The sequence below is a fragment of the Acipenser ruthenus genome, chromosome 14, assembly GCF_902713425.1.
Source record: "Acipenser ruthenus chromosome 14, fAciRut3.2 maternal haplotype, whole genome shotgun sequence".
In the NCBI taxonomy this organism is placed as follows: domain Eukaryota; kingdom Metazoa; phylum Chordata; class Actinopteri; order Acipenseriformes; family Acipenseridae; genus Acipenser; species Acipenser ruthenus.
The window spans coordinates 26,285,131-26,304,046 of record NC_081202.1 but is presented as its reverse complement, the minus strand read 5'-3'; the positions used below and the strand labels follow the sequence as shown (position 1 = coordinate 26,304,046).

At 38.5% G+C, this 18,916-nt stretch overlaps 2 protein-coding genes across 4 annotated transcripts; both read left to right on the top strand.

Annotated features, from left to right (window-relative positions):
- On the top strand, positions 1-7,154 carry LOC117419380 (ovochymase-2-like). The gene is made up of 19 exons (XM_058986240.1): positions 1-34; positions 143-254; positions 351-455; positions 677-783; positions 1,033-1,130; positions 1,222-1,394; positions 1,822-1,917; positions 2,343-2,494; positions 2,716-2,905; positions 3,520-3,540; positions 3,917-4,007; positions 4,098-4,231; positions 4,413-4,553; positions 5,181-5,311; positions 5,531-5,624; positions 5,880-6,008; positions 6,178-6,240; positions 6,581-6,759; positions 7,081-7,154. The coding sequence occupies exons 4-18, from the start codon at positions 700-702 to the stop codon at positions 6,718-6,720; spliced, it is 1,737 nt and encodes a 578-aa protein (XP_058842223.1). The 5' UTR covers positions 1-34; positions 143-254; positions 351-455; positions 677-699; the 3' UTR covers positions 6,721-6,759; positions 7,081-7,154.
- Positions 7,155-9,415: 2,261 nt separating this feature from the next.
- On the top strand, positions 9,416-18,821 carry LOC117419647 (kxDL motif-containing protein 1-like). Of its 3 annotated transcripts, XM_058986242.1 has the most exons (10): positions 9,416-9,640; positions 9,729-9,866; positions 9,960-10,075; positions 10,414-10,536; positions 10,838-10,969; positions 11,516-11,651; positions 16,039-16,149; positions 16,495-16,647; positions 17,024-17,070; positions 17,268-18,821. In XM_058986242.1, the coding sequence occupies exons 6-10, from the start codon at positions 11,614-11,616 to the stop codon at positions 17,516-17,518; spliced, it is 600 nt and encodes a 199-aa protein (XP_058842225.1). In that variant the 5' UTR covers positions 9,416-9,640; positions 9,729-9,866; positions 9,960-10,075; positions 10,414-10,536; positions 10,838-10,969; positions 11,516-11,613; the 3' UTR covers positions 17,519-18,821. The 3 variants fall into 3 exon arrangements, with proteins under 3 accessions (XP_058842225.1, XP_058842226.1, XP_033888510.1); XM_058986243.1 differs by lacking the exons at positions 9,416-9,640; positions 9,729-9,866; positions 9,960-10,075; positions 10,414-10,536; positions 10,838-10,969 and adding an exon at positions 11,167-11,183; XM_034032619.3 differs by lacking the exons at positions 9,416-9,640; positions 9,729-9,866; positions 9,960-10,075; ... (1 more) ...; positions 10,838-10,969; positions 11,516-11,651 and adding an exon at positions 15,250-15,462.
- The last annotated feature ends 95 nt before the right edge of the window (positions 18,822-18,916 follow it).

Sequence of the window (18,916 nt, the reverse complement as noted above, 5' to 3'; positions counted from 1 at the left end):
CTACTTCCAGCTCTTGTTTAAAAAAAATCAAAGGGTAAATAAAATGGACTTCCGAGATCATGTTTTGTCTAGGGATTATTATTTTTTCTTCTTCTTCTATACGTTTGTAAATTAAAGTGTGGTTTTGTGTTTTGTTTTACAGGCATGGAATTTGGACCACGCTGGTATTGAATTTTTGGAAAACTGTTCACCATGAAGATTTTTTCGAAAATCGTTTACTGTAGGGATTTGGCTTGCAATAGAGATTGTGCGTGGTAAGACAACGTGTAAAACGGTCATATATATTTTTATATTTATGCCACTTACTGTTTGCAAGTTATTTCGAAACTATTTTTTTCTTTTACACTTAGTTTGCCCTAGGACTCTTCAATCCAAAGAGGGTGATGTAATTGAGCAAGTACTGGAGTCCACAGTTAACACCAGTAATAAGGGTGTAATTAAAAAAGATTTGCCTGGTAAGAACTTAAGCTTTTTTTCGTACTTCAAAAAATTCGATCCATCTTCATATAGCAATTTCACAAGTTGAACTTAAGTGTGATTTTGTATTAATTGTCCTAGAACCACATTTAATTTGCATACCCTAGGTCTGAATTGGAAAATAATCCACAGCGATCTAAAGCTGGTGGAGGTGGCATTTAAATATTTATTTACTTATACTTTTGGGGGTGGCCTGTAGGATTTAAATGTGGATCTCGGCTAATGGAAGTGTCTGGCTTTCCTGGTATTGGTTCCTTCAGGATTGTTGGAGGAAGAAACTCTGTGGAAGGAGGCAATCCCTGGCAGGTATGTACAACAAATTCAATTTAATAAATCATCATTGTAAGTTTGTGTTACACTTTTCTTTAATCTTGGCCAGGTACTATGAAGCAGAAGAGTTTGAACATTTTATTTTTTGAAGCTGATGGAAGTGATTTGTTGTCATATTGAAGCGTCCAAGTCTGTATAGTATTGCCGCCCTGCATCTTGGACAAACCTGTACATGCTAGCTTTTTTTTCTTTCCTCAAAACTATGCCTGCCTTATCTCTTTTTAGGTTTCCATTAAACGGAAGACTTATCATTTTTGTGGTGGTAGCATCATTAACGATGAATGGGTCATTTCAGCAGCACATTGCTTTGCCAGCTATAAAAAGTGAGCATCCATTTCATTTGTGTGGACAGATTTATTTTCTGATTGACAGCTGCAGTGCCATAACTTCTTGCAATCATCTATTCGTTTTCAGGTCCCAAATAAATGACCTGGTCATAACGGTTGGCGAATACAAACTGCATTTCCCAGATTCTGAAGAACAGCGATTTGGAGTCGTGGATTACTTCATTAACCCTAAGTTTAATGTCCAAAACCCTGTCAATTTCGATGTTGCTTTGGTGCGCCTGAAAGGCAAAATTAAGTTTGGTGAGCAAGTTAATATATAAAATTTAGTCTAGCTAAATGATTCTTGATTTGGGGGGTGGGGGGTAATTTAATTGGTTGAAGCACATGTATAATCTATTTCCAGAAGGGGTCAGCTGACTTGCTCCCTGCCAGCATGATTACAGCTTTTACCTATCCAGAAGTCATGTTGTAGTATTCTTTACTATTTAACCCCTTGACTCTGAAATGTGTTCTGATTTGTAGTTTGTGCTGAAATATTGTAGTTTTGTAAATGTGCATCAAAGGGAAGATGACCTTTTTGTTATGAAGGTGTTTATTCCACTGCATAAGTTTTTTGCTTTTAACATCCCCCAATTGAGTATTTGTTACTGAATGGCATATTCTACTGCTTAAAAATTGGGACAGGGAATCGTCCCATTCCAAAAACCTTTACTTCCCTTTGTTTCAGGAACAAGAGTTCAGCCAGTCTGCCTTCCAGATGAAACGCAAGTCTTTCCAGCTGGGACCATGTGTATAGGAAGCGGATGGGGAAAGACATTGGAAGGTGAGCCTTTTTACTTTGGTTTTCTTTGAATCCTCTATTCAAGCCATTGCACTTTCTATTTGAGTGCTGGTGAAGTAAAGTGTGACAACTCAAGAGTCAAGGAAATACAGAGCTGTAATTAAACAGTCTGTTCTTGTGGCCTGACCGCACGAGTCTCCTGAGCCTTGGTCAAATCTTCAGTTAACTTTTGAAGTTGCAGCATGTAGCACTAATTACGGAGGGCGTCAGTTACAAGACTGTTGGACTAATGGCCTAATTCTGCCTTGTGCTTTACTGTATAGACTGCTCATGTGTTTTAAAGTAGTGGACAGAAGAATTGTGTGTAGAATGCAAGATCACTTTGCATGGAATAGCTGACTTGATTACACTACATCTCTTAGTATGCAAGCAACTTTGTGCTTCAACGAACTGCTTTGGTTGTGCAGGTGGTGATGTCTCTGAGATTCTCCAAGAGGTTGATCTCCCCCTCATTTCACCCCAACAGTGTAATAAAGTGTTGACAACCTTAAAGATTGCATCCATGGATGAGACTATGGTGTGTGCTGGCTTTCCAGAAGGAGGGCGTGATGCATGCCAGGTACACCATCGCTGTTATTGTAAACCACAGAATTGTTCGGGAGGGGGGAGGGAGGTTCTGGTGTTTTCATTTAAATATCTTTATGTAAACGATTGTGGGGTAATCTAAATTTTAAATAGCCTGGTTCAAAATCTGATGCTTGCACAAGAATCTTTTCTTCTAATGTGTGGTGTGTTTTTTTTTAATTTATATACAATATATTTATATATTGTGTATGTTAGGGTGACTCTGGGGGACCTCTTGTGTGTAAGAGAGACAATAGTCTATGGACCCTAATAGGAGTCACCTCCTGGGGAGTTGGATGTGCCAGAAAATGGGCAGGTTATACAAAAGGTTTTGATCTAGGAACTCCGGGAGTGTACGCCAAAGTATCAAGCTTCTTGCCTTTTATCCTGGAAAAAATTAGCTTTGGTAAGTTCAGATATTTATAAACTAAATGTGAAGTGTGACTCAACTTGCCAAATTTCTTTGTCTGTCTTATTCACACAAAAAGTGCAACGCGTAATTGATAGCTCATTTGTCGAATTCATGCTTTTTTTTTTTTTGATGACAAACTCTTTCGTTTCAGTTAATGATACACAATGAATTTGCACTGTAGTAAACTCTGCATTCTTTTAAATGTAAAGAACGACTAAATGTACAGTTCTAAAGCTTTTTTTTTTTTTTCTTGGACTCTGTGCTGTTGTAAGCAAATGTGAAACCAGGTTTAGATCACAAATTATGCCTGTACCGCAATCATGATAAAGATGGTTCATCTGTAATTTTGTTTCTTGGCTGTTGGTGCCATCTGCTGGTTTAGTTAGATTGCATGTCAATAGCAACATGGTGAGCTGGGTACCTGCTGTAATATATCCTATGAACATATCCTTGGAAATGTCAGCCCATGTTTATAGGATATTGGTAGGATCGAGAGCACCACAACTGTTCTATAGCTTAAACAATTTAAGTCTTGTACACTGTTGCACTCTTTTAGACTAAATTTAAGTTTTTGGTTTTTTTTTCTCCCCTACCCCCCCCCCCCCCAGGAAGAGCATTTGTATTTGAAGGTAAGGTTCAATTTGTTGACCTACTGAGCTTATTCTAGAAGTGGTGCACAATTTGGTCCTGGAGGGCTGGTGTCCCTGCAGATTTTTATTCCAACTGCACCCTAAAGTACTTTATTGGAACTTATTAGACACTTAAATGGTCCATTTAACTAAGTTAGGGTATGGTTGGAACAAAAACCAGGAGGGACACTGGCCCTCCATGACCAGAGTTGTGCACCACTGTTCTAGAATGATCGAAGGCTGATGCTGCATATAAGCAACCAATTTATTTTAGATCTGGTGTTTGTGGCTAGTGCACCTGTCCTCACAATGTTTGTGCCAGAGTGTGTGAATCTGTTCCTCAAATCCCAACTTCTATTCATTACTCTTTTTATAGAAGAATGCAGTTCCAATGGAATCACTTCAAGTGGAGTGCAAGGAAGTATTAAATACCCTCAGACAATAGGAAGAAATTATTCAGAGAACAGGTATACAGTATTGTACTAGGCTGATAGACAATCTGTTTTATATATTTCATATGTGACATGCAAAATTGAGTGTTAAACTGTTCTCTGTAGCTTGTGTGTGTGGGATATTGTTGTGCCTGCTGGCCAGAACATTCTGATCAGGATCACTCAGATAGACATAGAGGAGGACGTCACCTGTGGCCATGACTACCTGGCAGTATATTCCAACAAAGGGATTCTTGTTGGTAAGCTACCAATTGTCAGAGTACCACCAAAGTTCATTTTGCTATACATCAGATTGACAAATTTAAACTGCTGTTCATTTGAAATAAGTTGCGAATATGAAATAATTTAGTCAATGTATTAAAGTACCTTATCAAATATCTGAAAGGAAACAAATGAACTAAAGATGGTCTTTGCCTTTAGGAAAACTCTGTGGGAAGGAACTGCCTGCTCCACTCCTGGTTGACACTGATAAAGCTCAAATAAAGTTCATCTCTGACAGCAGTAATAGTGGCTGGGGGTTTGAACTGAATTACTCTGCCATTGATGAAAGTAGTCAGAAAGGTAACTGTACAGCACTACATGCAGAAATGTTCAAGTTTAATTATTTGATAAAATAAGAATACTCTAACTGGGTGCCTATAAATATTCAAGTTTCAAAGTAAATGCATTGTAGCTTTTCTTGCTCCTTCACTTGCATACTGTGCAAGGGGAGGTAGTCTTCCTTCTGTGTCAGCTTGTAAATGTATCTAGGTAAGAGCTTGTTTAATGCTTTAGTACAACTTCCTGTGTATGAAACTAGAGGTATATGCATGGCAATTGTCCTTATGTGGTGTTTACACAGTAGACCTAATGTTACTAGTGGGTTGTGTTTTTTTTGTTTTTTTTTTCCTATATCCTCTGGCAGATGTACTGTTTTATAAAGTTGCTTTTATGTGGACTTTGTTTCCAGGATACGATGGCAATGCTTTTTGTCTCTTTCCCTTCAGTTGGTTAGCACTTCTCGGGCCATTTGTTGTACTGAAAAAATAAATATGGTTGTAGATGGTCATTTTCAAGCATGCCTCCTATATTAAAGGGTTACAGTAATCCTCTAGAGTTACTTGATGTTCTTGGTGGTTATTATGCCTTTTAACAAACCGCCGTGAGTCCAGGGTTTTGTTGCCAGTCTAGCATTACTTCTCTGTGCAGCTTCAGGTTGTGGAAGCACTGCTGTTCTGGTGGAACAAAGCAAGATAGATACTGCCAACTATCCACTTCCATACCCTGCTAATGCAGATTGTCACTGGCTCATCAAAGCACCGGTTAATACTATTATAAAGGTAAATGGAATATTTAAGTATCTGCTCCTAGTCTGTATAGCTCTTACTTTTTCATAGTGTTAGTACAGGGGGAATCCTATGCGCAATATTACTTGGCAATACCCAAAACTAAATTGTATTGGGTCAGGTTGGCATGAACAAACATTTGGTACTCCATTTAATACCCCATTCATTTTAATTGAAATGGAACTAGTTATTTTTTAAATTTTATTTTCCCAGTTGCAGTTCCTTGACTTTGAAGTGGAACAAAGCAAAGAGTGCATGTATGATTCTGTGTTGGTTTTCAATGACCGTAACCAACGAGAACTGATAGGTAATGTATTGGATTGTATTCCACCTTTGTCCAGATCCCTCATCGCTTGGATCCATTTATATGGTTTGGTTAATTGGTTCACGTTGGCATGTCGGTATTCATTTGTGTGAAAGAAGATCAATTAATGAAGGGCCAGTGTTGAAGTCTGCAGAAATGTTTTTTAAAAGGAAGCAAAATGCTTAAATTCAATAAGACATTGGTGTCTTTTTAAATAGTGTAGGTATGAACAGTGTTACTAATGGACCTCTATTTTAGCTAAGCTCTGTGGATTGTTGGTCCCTGGCCCTGTCTGGAGTAAAGGCAACACCATGTCAATTCACTTCAAGAGTGATCAAGAGAACAACTTCAGGGGATTTAAAGCTGAAGTTTTGTTTTTGCCAGCTGGTAAGGATGTGTCTTTTAAAACATGTTTGACATCTGATAAAGCTGATGGTGGTATTTCCGAAGATATTCTGTGGTCAGTGTTTTGCATATTTTAATATACAAGTCTGGAGTATGGCATTCATACAATTAGTCCCAACTGCCTGAAATCTGAACTTGTGTTAACCTATAGGATCTCAGATCATGAAACCCTGGCAACATGTTGCAGAAACAATTCCAAAACCTGTGCCTGTGGGTAAGCTGCACTTATTTTAACATGCATCTTATGAAAAATATACAAGACCAATATTGCCCTGTCTTGTATCTGCTGCTGGTAATATTGGTTATAATGGCAATAGAGATTATATCTAGTAATGTGTCTCTTCAAATGCACAAAAGATGTGGGCTTGCCACTAACTGGGTGTTTATCCAACTAAATACATCTTGCATGTTCATGGAATATCCCTCTGATAATTAATGTACTTCTATCCATATTATAATTCTTGCTTAAATGTAATGGGGTGTGGTATGCAGCCTGTATTAATGGCTTACAAACTGTTGGTGCTTATTTTATTAAACCCTCATTTATTTTATAGTGGACTGTGGTGTGGCACCAATTGAGCCGCAGTGGAAGAACAGACATTGTTGGTGGAGAGGAAGCTGTGCCACACTCCTGGCCCTGGCAGGCAACCCTCATGTACCAGGGCACTCCGTACTGTGCAGGCGCTGTCATTGACCCAAGCTGGATCGTGACTGCTGCCAGCTGCTTTAATATGCAAGTTGCTTCTCCTTGTTCATCTATGTAACTGGTTGATACACATGTGCAGACTATGGTGGGGGTGGGACACAATCAAGCTAAATGTTGTACTTTGTCATACTGAAGTTTGGTACTTTTATTTATATTTAATTTCTCCCAATTAGATGTTCTATTTAGTTGGTTCCATTGCATGCAATTGTGGGTAGAACTATATAGTAATATGTTATCAAGGCATGAAAACAAGATTTTACATGCCAGGAAGTTTAGTCATTGGTTAATTGTTTAAAATTGCAGTGATGTGAGCCTACCATTTTGATCAAAGCTTTTGTACAATTTCAGATCTCCCCTAAGGAAGTATTGGAGAGTTATTACTGGAGACCACGACCGAAACCTAGCTGAAGGAACAGAGCAAGTAAGCAAGATGGCCTTTTGAGGATATTTTTTATATCGTGGCCTCTGCACTGAAATGGTATTGCTGTACTAGCCGTTTTACAGCAAGTTATTCTACATGCAGTACCGCCTGACCTATGCCACAGTCAATGCAATGATATATTTATTTTTTTGTATCCTTTTCTCCAAGGATAGGGAAGTAATAAAGGTCATATTCCATCCAAGTTATAATTTGTATACAGAAGACTATGATCTGGCTCTTGTCCAGGTCTCGGATTTTATCTTCAATGACTATGTGAGACCCGTCTGCTTGCCCCATGTATCCAGTCCAGTGGAGCCCTCCTCGGTTTGTGTTGTCTCTGGCTGGGGGGTCATACATGAAGGTACATCCTTTATCAATTGGCAATGGGCGTGAACTTCTCTATGGCGCCATGCTGTCTGTAGACGCTTTAAGACCAAGTGGGTGTGGCTTTATTTAAATACATTTGCATTGGGTATGCTGAAAACATGTGGCATAATTGAAAATATACTTCTCTACTGATTGAAAGTCTTAAAATAAACTTCAATTTTGTTGCTTGGGCCATATTCTAATTGTGTGCCTTTCAATTTATCTGCCCTGCTGGTGATAGACTTCTTCAATGACTTGCATTTAGTGGGTATGGTTATGGCATTTGATGCATATTTCAAGGTTTAATATGTTAATCAACTGTAAATAAAATTTCTCTTATGTAACTGATACTATACAAGTAATGTAGCAGCAATAACCTTGGCATTATACTACAGTATATTAAAATGAGTTGTTAATAGATCTCAGCCACGCTAAATCTATCCAATTGTCAAATTACAATGAAGATTCAGATTCCTAGTATTTGAGTTGTGAATCTGCCATGTACAGTTTCAATGAAGGCAGTTACTGTTGCATTTTTTTTTTGTAGGTCAATCTTCAGATAAGCCAGTATGAACTTTTAAAGTGTAAAGAGCTTTGTCATGCTATATTGGTACATTAACTGTTATTTACTTAATTGATATGAAGTCCTGTTCACCATGACTTCTTGAAAGCCTTTAAAATATCTGTCCTAGACCATTTTGGCTGTTCTCAATGGATGTATTCTGAAATACATGCAAGATGTGCTAATTGGTATAATGCAACATTTGTCTAACTGTTGCAAAACAAATCCTTGCAATAGCTTGCATGTTCTGTCAGTCACAATTTTAATGTAATTCCATATTAACACTTCTGTAAACTTATTTTGTACTTCAGTGTCTTGTGCTTGAGTTTTTTATAGATTACTTTCTTTTCAAGGCATGATTGCCACCAGGCTTCAGCAGCAGTATATCCCAATCCAGAGCACAAATGTCTGCAAGGACTCCTACAAGCACCCTGGTGGCATCACAGACAGAATGCTGTGTGCTGGCTTCCCCACGGCTGGTGGTGCTTCCTGTTATGTAGGTGCACCAGGTGAAAGGGGTTACAGTAGGTGGTGCAGTGGTTGAAGCATTTGTACATTGCCCTTAGCTGCCTCTGTTTTTCAAAGCAAATTTCTCTTTCCAGAAAAGTATCAATGAACTGTGTGCAGGTTACACTCGTCCGGTCCTAATGCAATTATGTAGTGTAAAGTAACCAGGAAGTCTCCCGTGCTGGACATCTGTCTGAAGTACATTAAGCTGACTTTTTTGTTTGTTAGGGGGATGTTGGTGTTCCTCTGGTGTGCGAGGAAGATGGCAGATATGTCCTCTATGGTTTGCAGAACTGGGGTATTGGGTGTGGAACCAAGCCTGGAGTATACACTCGGATCCGAGGCTTAATTGACTGGATTAGATCTTTAAAGGGTGAGCATGTATATTCAATGTGTGGTGATGAATGAATTTAAGATACTGTAGATCTGTTGAATCATCTGATGCAATGTGTGTGTGTTATTATTTTTTTTAATATATTTCAAGATTATAAACCTGGAAAAAGTGACTGGGATTTCTGCAGGTGAATCTACAATGTCCATTGGCACCAATGGTAGGTTTTTATTTGTATTTTGTGCTGCAACCAAATCCAATGGGTAAGCATTGCCAAAATGCTTTTGATATGCATATAGTAAACCAGTTTGCTTCCATTTTACAGTAAATTGTATGAATCTGTTAATGGATAATCTCCTCCAAATAAGATTAATCCATAATTATTGCCCTTTACTTTGTTAGTGGGGTACCTTTCCTTAATTAGTGGAGACAAAGATTGTATTTGAGCAGTTTAAGGATTTAAATGTTCTGCTTACTAATAACTTGCTTTCCACAGACTGTCCATCTGACAAGGTGATTGCTAGCATGCAAGGTTCCTTTACATCCCCGGGATATCCTCTTGGTTATGCTGGCTACCTAAACTGCTCCTGGGTATTGAATCTGGGGCCAAGCAGCACAGTGCAGATTTCCATATACAATCTGTCTATAACGGAGTCAAACAAGTGTGAGAAAGCATTCCTCCGCATCAGTGAAGACATACGCAGCCAAAGTATTCTTCTAGGTAACAGGACTAATTAATTTTATAACTTGGCTAATGTGAGTCCTAAATGTTTTTGACCTGTAGTAACACTGTGCATGTCTATTTGAAGGCCAGTACTGTGGGACATTTTCCCAGCCATCGGTGGTCAAGTCAAGTGCTGGGTCAGTAGTAAGGTTTCAGTTCACAACCGACGAACCGGACGTGGAGAAAGGCTTTGCTCTGAACTATACAGTTAACAAAAACATTGGTAAGCTGTGTGTGCCATATTCAATAGTTTTTTGTTTGGTACAAAGCACTTCAGTTATATTTAACAGCTGTTTATGCCGCATGTGACCTAAAGGAAATGGTCTCGGAAGTGGTTTTCAAGCAAAATTGCGGTGATGTGTTACTGATGGGGCCAAGTGGCAGTGAGATTAGATCTCCAGGATATCCCAATAACTACCCCAACAATGCCAGGTAAGGAGATTTTTTTTTTTTTTTTTTTTTTTTGGGGGGGGGGGTTGGCGTTTGCCACAGGCATTGAATCCATGCAACATAGCAGTCCTAGCAAGGTTTTGGTCCGGAGTACAACTGCCAAAGCATGGAAAAGCTGGCAGGGAACTGGAGTCCTTATGCTTTGGCTGTCCTGCTTTTCTGACTTATGCAGGTCAATACATTTTGACAGTTTGTTGCCATGCATCCTGCGCTTTTCAAATCTGTCAACTGCATACAAATACACTTGACTGTCCCTCTGAACTTTATGTATCCATAAACAATAACTCATGCCGAGTCAAATATCAACTTTCTTTGTATAGCTGCTATTGGAGAATTATAGCGCCATTGAACTTCGTTAGAGGTGATTTTAAGATCTTCAGCACAGCATTCCTGCACTGATCATGTAGATCTCTATGAAGGAACTGATGCCACAAAGGAGTTGGGTAAGTATCAATTATCTGGGGAGTACTGTAGAGTTTAGTCTGAACACTAGCATGAACAAGACCTTTCATTTTGATGTGTTGCTACCCTTGATCCAAATCTGGGCTTTATGAAATGCAGAATGTTTAAGAAAGCTTACTATCTTGCAGTATTAATTGACATTATGATGTCCTAAGACTAGGAATATTTCGTTTTTTTTTTTTTTTTTTTTAAATGTTCAGAAGTACAATGAAAAGCCAATGTTTGAAGTAATGTGTAAATATGACATTTTAATTGCTTCTGATGTGTATCCTTTCTCTATAGCCCACTTTGGACATGACTTGCCTCCATCTGTTTAGTCCTCTGGGCCTGACTTAACAATTGTGTTCATCGCCACTTGCAAAGAAACAAGTAAAGGGTTTCTACTGGAGTATTCCTTCATAGAGATGCAACCAAGTAATTAATTGTTGGATTTGTCACGTTTATACAAACACATATTCCAATCTGCCTGCCAGATGGGGGTGTAAAAATAGATGCCAGCTAGTCTTGTGTGTTTTTGGGATGGGGGGGGGGGAGGAGAGAGGAGAGAGGAGAGAGGAGAGAGGAGAGAGGAGAGAGGAGAGAGGAGAGAGGAGAGAGGAGAGAGGAGAGAGGTCTACAGACCCAGTTAGTAAGTATTGGTTTTCTTTGTTTCTTGGATCACAGGAGGACCATATGGTGCAGAGAACTGGCTTTGATTTTTTTTTTTTTTATTGTATAAACACATGCTCTCCGTCTGTCAACCTTTGCTAGGTGTTGGTTTCGGGGTCTAGCACTGCTTCTATAATGTGAGGAATCTATTTATGTGGGATGTTATTTCAGTTAGGCAAACCCCATTTATTGTATTTAACCTGAATTTTTGCATAACCTGCAAAGGTTTATATTGTATATTAATATGTGAATAGTAGTGATAATTGGTAGACTGACTGTACAGTAACTGAATCCATGTTTAATTTTTTCCAGATCCGGTGTTTCCGGCAAAGCTGAACCAGGCTTCGCTTCCTACTATTGGTACAAAGAGCGGTGCAGATTACTGGAGTGACTGTGTATAAAATCTACCCATGTGTGTGCAGGGGCTGCTGGTTCTACATCTTGTAGGGTATGTACTGAATTTTCCTCCTACAGTATTTTCTAAATTGTTTGGGTCCAACACATGTCTTTTAATTCCAAGCATTTGATGTGGAATTTTATCCAATGGCATTATTGGAAATCGGGGCATTTACTTTTGTTGTCTCCATTGATGCACCTATGGTGCTATACAACAATGTTGTGCAGGCATGACCAACTTTTTTTCTGGGTTTTTTTTCATGCTGTATACTTGAACTGTGTTGCAGGGAGATTACTCTTGAATGCCAAAGATTCTCTGTATCTGCTGTTTGGTATTGCAAGCTGGAGCAACAAGGCAAGTGTGACCGAGGCTCCTGCAGTTTTGCACCAAGGTGTCTGCATACAGGACATGGATCAGCAAAATTACAGATGGAGATGTGTAAATGAATTGTGTAATTGTTTGTTTTTTGTATTTACACTACATGATCGGTCTTTTTTTTTTTTTTGAAGGAAGTTGGAGATTTACGTACGCGTTTCCCTTGTGCCCATATTGACTGCTATGTGAATAAAATACAATTTGACGAACATGCAACATCAGTTCTATTTTAATGGTTGTCAAGTGTGTTGGATATCTGGGAGTAGTAAAGTGGAGTACTTTAATGGGGATATCCTGGGGAGACCAATACAGTGTTTCATGCCTCCATTAGAATGAATGACTGGTTGCTTTCCACAACTCCCCTAGAACTGCCTCTTGTAGTCCGTAGGTTCTATATTTAAACGGGTCAAGTAGGCAATAGTACACAAAGGCACTAACCAAAATAGTTTTGTCTACTTTGGTTTCTTAGTTTTACCTTGGGAGTGTTTGGAAGCTACAGTGGGTTCTATACTTTGGGTGTGCAGATGCTCATTTTCAGAGAGAAGTGGTCTTGCCTGTTTATTCCATGACAAGTCACGCCAAAAAACATTGCATTTAACACCCTACCATTGGTTATTTACACCAAACTGGTTTCAAGGCAAAAAAAAAGATGTTTTTCAGCTTAATGCAGTCAAACATTAATCAATCTGTCTGGAGACTTCAGTTATACAATTTGGCTTCCAAGCCCGTGGCTGGGAAGTCGGTTAATTGTGTGTTGGTTTTATAATAAAATGTCAACACCGTTGCCCAAACTCCCGAAACTTGGTAGGGTGGTAGAGGCCTTTGGGAAGTTATGTAGAGTGAAAACAAAGGTCAGGGGTCACATGGTTTGGTAGCCATATTGGATTTTGATAATTTTGGACAATTGCCAATCTATTTCTCACACAGTTTTACATCAGAGATTTGAAATTTGGTGCAGACTACCCTTATGGCCTAGATTTAGATCGACTCGGTAGTTTGGTTTGGTGGCCATATTGAAATTTGTCAAATGTCTTCTCTGAAACCAGTTACACCAATTGAAGCAAAACTAAGCATACATGAACTAGGTAAGGCTGTGTTTCATGCTTGTTCGAGGCAAGTTACTGCTTCAACAAACATGGCAGCTGCAAACAGTTGCATTTCACCTATGGTCAATTTACAACTTGTAGTAGAGGTCTATGGGAATTCATGTTAACGAAAGAATGAAGTTGATTGCGCCTGGTTGGGAAGCCATATTGTATTGAGCCAAATGGAACACATGGGAACCCACATATATGCTCGATCAAAAAATGTCCTTGACATGACCTCCTCAAAGGTCAAATGAAAAAATAGCTTAACTCTTTAAAGTGCAGAGAGGGTCATGGTTACTATGGAACACATAGGAACCCATACATGCTCTATTCAAAAATTCTTTATAGTGACCTCTCCCTTTTTAAGGTTAAATGTAAAACTAACTTTTTAGTGTGTAGATAGGGTCATGGTTACTGTGGTGTTAAAGCATTGAGAGAATGAACTAATGCAGTATTTTGAATCTAAACTGCTCCATAAAACTGATCTGTTGCTGACACTTGTACGGCAATGCTACAGCTTGCCAATTTCCAACTGGTATGAGCTTAAGCTGTAAAACGGCCTGCCAGTTCTAGGTGGTGGTGGAGGGTGAAGAGAACAATAATATTAATGGAAAAATCAAAGTCTCTGCTTTGCATATATAAAGGGGGGGGGGGGGACAAAATAAAATGTTTCCTCTTGGCAGCTTCAGTTAACTACATTAGAACCTGCTTGGAGTAAAAACCTGGTCTGGAATTTGTCAAGGGCCAGAGTTGAGTACCATTGCTGTATGGCATGTTTCAAGGGGTGTCCAGCATGTCTCAACTTTCTCTAGCCAAATACTGCCCTGGTTCTTTCTTTTGTGATCGGGATGATGTGTGTGGTGATGTCAGACCAGGAAGTAATTGCAGCACAACACAGCAGACTGGGGTTTAAACTGAGACGATAAGGCGCTCCGCTTTTTATTAACAAAAATAAATAAGCAGGTTTATAAAACAAAACACATTTAAAACAGAACGGCTTGTTGGCCAAAAGAATAAACAATAACAAATACTGTGCTGGTTTATAAGCCAGCACGCTTCGCAATTGTTTTCTTCTTTTCAAAAATTTTACCTCCCAACTCTCCACTGCCGTTCTCCACTCTGAACCCTTCCTCAAGTAGCTGAACTGCAGCTCTTTTATATTGGTGACCGAGGGATCAACTAGCCATCAATTAGTGTATTATCCCTCTGTCACCTTTTGCACAGGTTTACTATTTATTTCTTAGCAGATGCCCTTAGCCAGTGCGACTTAGTCGTAAACAAAAAATACAGTTCAAGAATCATAGTACAAGTATTAATACAATTAAGTGGAATATAAAATAAATATGCTGAATATAAAGTTTACACCTTACACATGTTTCAAAAACCAGCTAATAGCACTACTAATGATTTGGACACAAAAATGCATATTATATACTGTCTGTAACATGTAAGTACAACTCAATCCAATCAATCTACACCGTCAGGGACTGTTGCTAGCATTATTAATGCCACGCAGTGCTGAGATATGGTATTGGTCAATAGATGAGCCCAAGGACTAATTCATTTCACTAACTGATTACTCCTGGTCTAGGTTATTTTTTTGCTCTCCTGCTACCTCAGAAATTATTACACATACAGGGTGATTAGAAAGTAAATTTAACACATTGGATATGGTGCGTTGATGTGGTAAACGCACTTTCTAATTACCCTGTATATATACTGAATTTGCTATCTCCTTCATGCACACTACCACCTGTCTCTCCCCTACTGCTCAATAGGCTTACACTTAACATAAACGCTCCTGCTATTATCTGTAGGGAATATAATGAACAAGACTGCCCTAGACACCTAGAGATTTTCAATATGGGGTTCACGGTACACCCTCTATGCAAAAATAATAATTACACATTCAATTAAGCATTATCATTATTATAATAACGAAATAGTTTAGTAGCACACAAGATCAATATAACGTCATATCTGACTGCTGTCCAGAACTTCTTATTTACAGTAGGCCTACTGTAACAACTGTCTACCCCGAGTTTCACCCACAAATCAGGCTTTCTGTTATGTGCATAAAAGAACAACACGTTGTTATTTATTTACACGCACTGGAACTATCTGGACAGCAAGATAAAAGAAAATCCGTGTGACATCAGATCACCCACAGCCTCCTCGGTTCCCACGTGGTTTCCCTGTGCAGCAGGAAGTACCTTTGTTAAGTTCCACAATACGGAAGTACACTGCGCCTACCACTGTGGTTGGATTTAAGTTATACTGACAGTAGTATATATGGACTATTATTAACCAATTTAAACAGAGGAACTAACTCGGATTGTTACAGCTGCATACTCAAAACAGTGAAAGAAAGGATTATTAGGACGTATATACGCTAATTGGTAATTGTTAAGTGTGCTCGAGCCGATTTGTTGTTCTTAGTGTGTGTCCAGCTAGCTTCTTTATTTTCAAAGTGTTTACTGTTTGTTTGAGAGAGAAGTTGCACATTTGTGTGATAAAAAGTTGACAGGTTTTTTTTAAAGCCTCGTAGACAACAATATGCACAGTGTAACCTGCGAGCAAACACATTGTACTACACTTATTTCATGTTCATTAATTGTATACATTTATAAACGGGTTATCTATGATATTGTCTTAAAAATGCACTGTGCCAGTGTCTCTCATATATATATATATATATATATATATATATATATATATATATATATATATATATATATAAATATTCATTTTAGGCTTTTATGTTTACTCCATTCTTTCAAATAGTTTAGTTATACGTGTTCTCTACCAGAAATGCAGTGTTGACACGGTAGTTTCTGCTGTAAGAACAGAAGTTACTAAACCAGAAGATTTTACCTGGGGGTATTTTACAGGATAGGGCCTATGTCCTCATACCCTGTTTAATGTCCTGCTTGTGCAGTGTGGATATTGTAACTGGGTGTTTTTCTTTATTGCAGTACAAAGAAGAGCATTATGGATCCCACAGCTTCTGGCATGTTTTGTGGGAGGATGCTGAGCATGGTGAACTCAGAGGATGTGAATGCCATTATCCAAGCTCAGAGGCACATGTGAGTAATATTTAAATAAGGTGTTTGCTACTATATTGAAGTGAAACCAGCCCACCTACAGTATGACCTGACTTGTACTTGTTTACTAAGGAATAGGTTGAAAAAACTCTTTGGCCAAATACATTTTAACCTAGGAGTCCAGCTCGTGGACCAAAGGCGTGGCTTTTCCTCCATCTGTGGATGATGATACAAATCACATGACAATGTGACCATTCAGCCCTGCATGTACTGTATCTATAGAGTAGGTGGGACTGGAAGACATTTGAAGCTACTTCCTCTTTAAGCTGGAATTGTGAGATTCTGTTGCCTGCGGACACATTCATTTTACATGTTTGAATCTTGCAGGCTGGATCGGTTTGAAAAGACAAATGAGATGCTCCTAAACTTTAATGGGCTGTCGAACGTGCGTCTGCAGCAGATGAACGACCGGTTTCAGAACCACACGCGGACGCTGGTGGAGATGAAGAAGGACCTCGACAGCATCTTCAGGCGAATCAGGTGCCTCGACTACTGCAGTGGGAAGGCATGGCTGAGTAGCAGCCTCTGGTGGGGATGGCAGAATAGAAGGGGCTAAATTACACAGTATAAAAAACACATGAAAGTGAAAATAAACTAAAAGTATTATAATTGCACAGTGGAATGGAAGTTAAGTGGCAGATCAAACTCACACACTGAGTAAAAGTACCAATCTGATACCATGGTACAATTCTGGTGGAACTTTATGAAGCTCCTTTCCACACAGTGTAGACACTTCTAGGATGGAATGTGGCAGTCATTGTGCACCTGCAAACACATAACAAATTGTTGCTGTTTTCTTTAAAGCAGATAAGGTGGAAATCCAGTTATGGTCTAACCGACAATTTTGAATCTGCAGGACACTTAAGGGCAAGATTTCAAAACAGTACCCAGATGCCTTTAACAGTAAGTGCGCTTTCAATTGTTTTGATGACTCTTTGTGACTTACTACACTGTATTGGCTAATACACCTTTTAAAAAATACACAAGTTTTTGTTTGACAGAAAAGTTCTTAGTTGAACTTAATGTAGATTACAGTTATTGGATTCAGTGGAACATTTACTGTGAATTCACCTGTAAATGTTTTTTTTTATTTTAATTAGATGTTCACGAATCTCCAATTCTTGAAGACGATGATGATGATTTTGATCCCATACCTCCAAGCACAGCAACCACAACAGCCACATCAGAACAGAGCACAGAATCTTGTGACACCAGTCCGGATATCTTATCCCTGTCGATGAGCCGCTGCTCTGAAGATTTTTCTCAAGAACTGCCAGAAACGCCTACTTCTAATGGACAGAGGAAACCTTACGATGAAAATGAAGAAGAACATGATCCAGAGAAGGAGTAGAGGAGGAGGGGGGAGGACTGCATTAGATTTTAAAACTAAATCTATCCTGACATTAGATGTATTGCAAATGTGCTGTTAATATTAACCTGGGGATGGACACTAGTTAATATCGCATACTTAATTGGCACTAACAAGATAAAAGCTAATATATGAACATTACTGCTTGTAACCAAGAAGGATAACTCCTAATAGAGACCATGCTGTTTTACATTAAGTAGCCTAAGCTTTTTCAAGATCCAAAGGCAGATGAACACACTTTAAATGAAGTGCTGTCTTCTTTTAAACATTGCCATCTTGAACCCATAATGTGAAAAATCATTGGATAGGTTGTAGGACCAGCTTGTCACAAAAGGTATTCATTGAGGATGCTGGTTTTACAATATAAACAGTTGTATAAGTAAATTGTGTTTTATTAATATCTGTGTATTCATTAACAATACAGTCATACACGGTACAATGAATGTGTTCATAAGTACTAAATAGATTACTGTTTTATTTTTAAATACTGAAGATAGATGTACTGAAAGAGGTTTTGTGGCAAAAGGTGACACTAAATCCAACCACTGATTGACTTGAAACACTGCTATGGCAGTGGTATGATCACTGGTATGGCATTTGCAACTCTTGTAAAAAAAAAAAAAAAAAACACAAAAAAAACCAATTCTCTTACACAAGATAACAGTACGGGCCCTTCTTAATGTTTCTATTTATTACAGGTCAGTACCACCCAACACTACTGTTGCATATTCAGAGCAACATTAGGGCTTTAAAACCCTACCAATATATGCGTCAACTACATTTGTGTGTGTATCTGAGCTGTCTTCTGATCCTGAGATCAGAAAAAAAATACTGTAATACGGTTTTTGATGGTATGCTGTCTGTAATATACAATTCTGACCATGTCTTCATACCATTAAAAGTGTAAAGCCTTCTACTTTCCTTGTATTTCAACAGTCAAGGTACAGCAAAATAAATAAAATAAAAAACGTGTACATTTAGTCTTGCATTTTATGTTAAGGGAGTGTAAATAGATTTATTTTTCATATTAATTTAAGTGACGGGTTCTAGACTGAAAACACTAGATACGTAAAAAAAAAAAAATTTTAATCCACAGAGCACAGCACCCCACTGCAAATATAACTGAGTATTGTAACGTGTATTTTTAAAGTGAGGAAATGCCCATATACCTGTACAAGCTTGTAAGAGTTGCCATTTATGGGCTGCTTTGTTGTTAATTTAACGGTTTGTTTCAAACTTTTTTTTAAGGTAAAACCTCTTAATAAAGCTTATCTCTTTATTGTTATTGTTATTTTTTTATTCATTACAGCAAATGCCTATTAAGGGTGCAGAAACAACCCGAGCCCAATATAAACACGGAAACTACTCCAGGGCGCAAGG

Bases quoted from the DNA above. Each gene is read 5' to 3' on its own strand.
- LOC117419380 (XM_058986240.1), top strand. From the start codon at position 700: ATGGAAGTGTCTGGCTTTCCTGGTATTGGTTCCTTCAGGATTGTTGGA. The intron at 4,232-4,412 runs GTAAGCTACCAA...CTTTGCCTTTAG, and splicing joins CAACAAAGGGATTCTTGTTG to GAAAACTCTGTGGGAAGGAA. The intron at 5,625-5,879 runs GTAATGTATTGG...CCTCTATTTTAG, and splicing joins TAACCAACGAGAACTGATAG to CTAAGCTCTGTGGATTGTTG.
- LOC117419647 (XM_058986242.1), top strand. From the start codon at position 11,614: ATGTGTGTGCAGGGGCTGCTGGTTCTACATCTTGTAGG. The intron at 11,652-16,038 runs GTATGTACTGAA...TCTTTATTGCAG, and splicing joins CTGGTTCTACATCTTGTAGG to TACAAAGAAGAGCATTATGG. The intron at 17,071-17,267 runs GTAAGTGCGCTT...TATTTTAATTAG, and splicing joins GTACCCAGATGCCTTTAACA to ATGTTCACGAATCTCCAATT.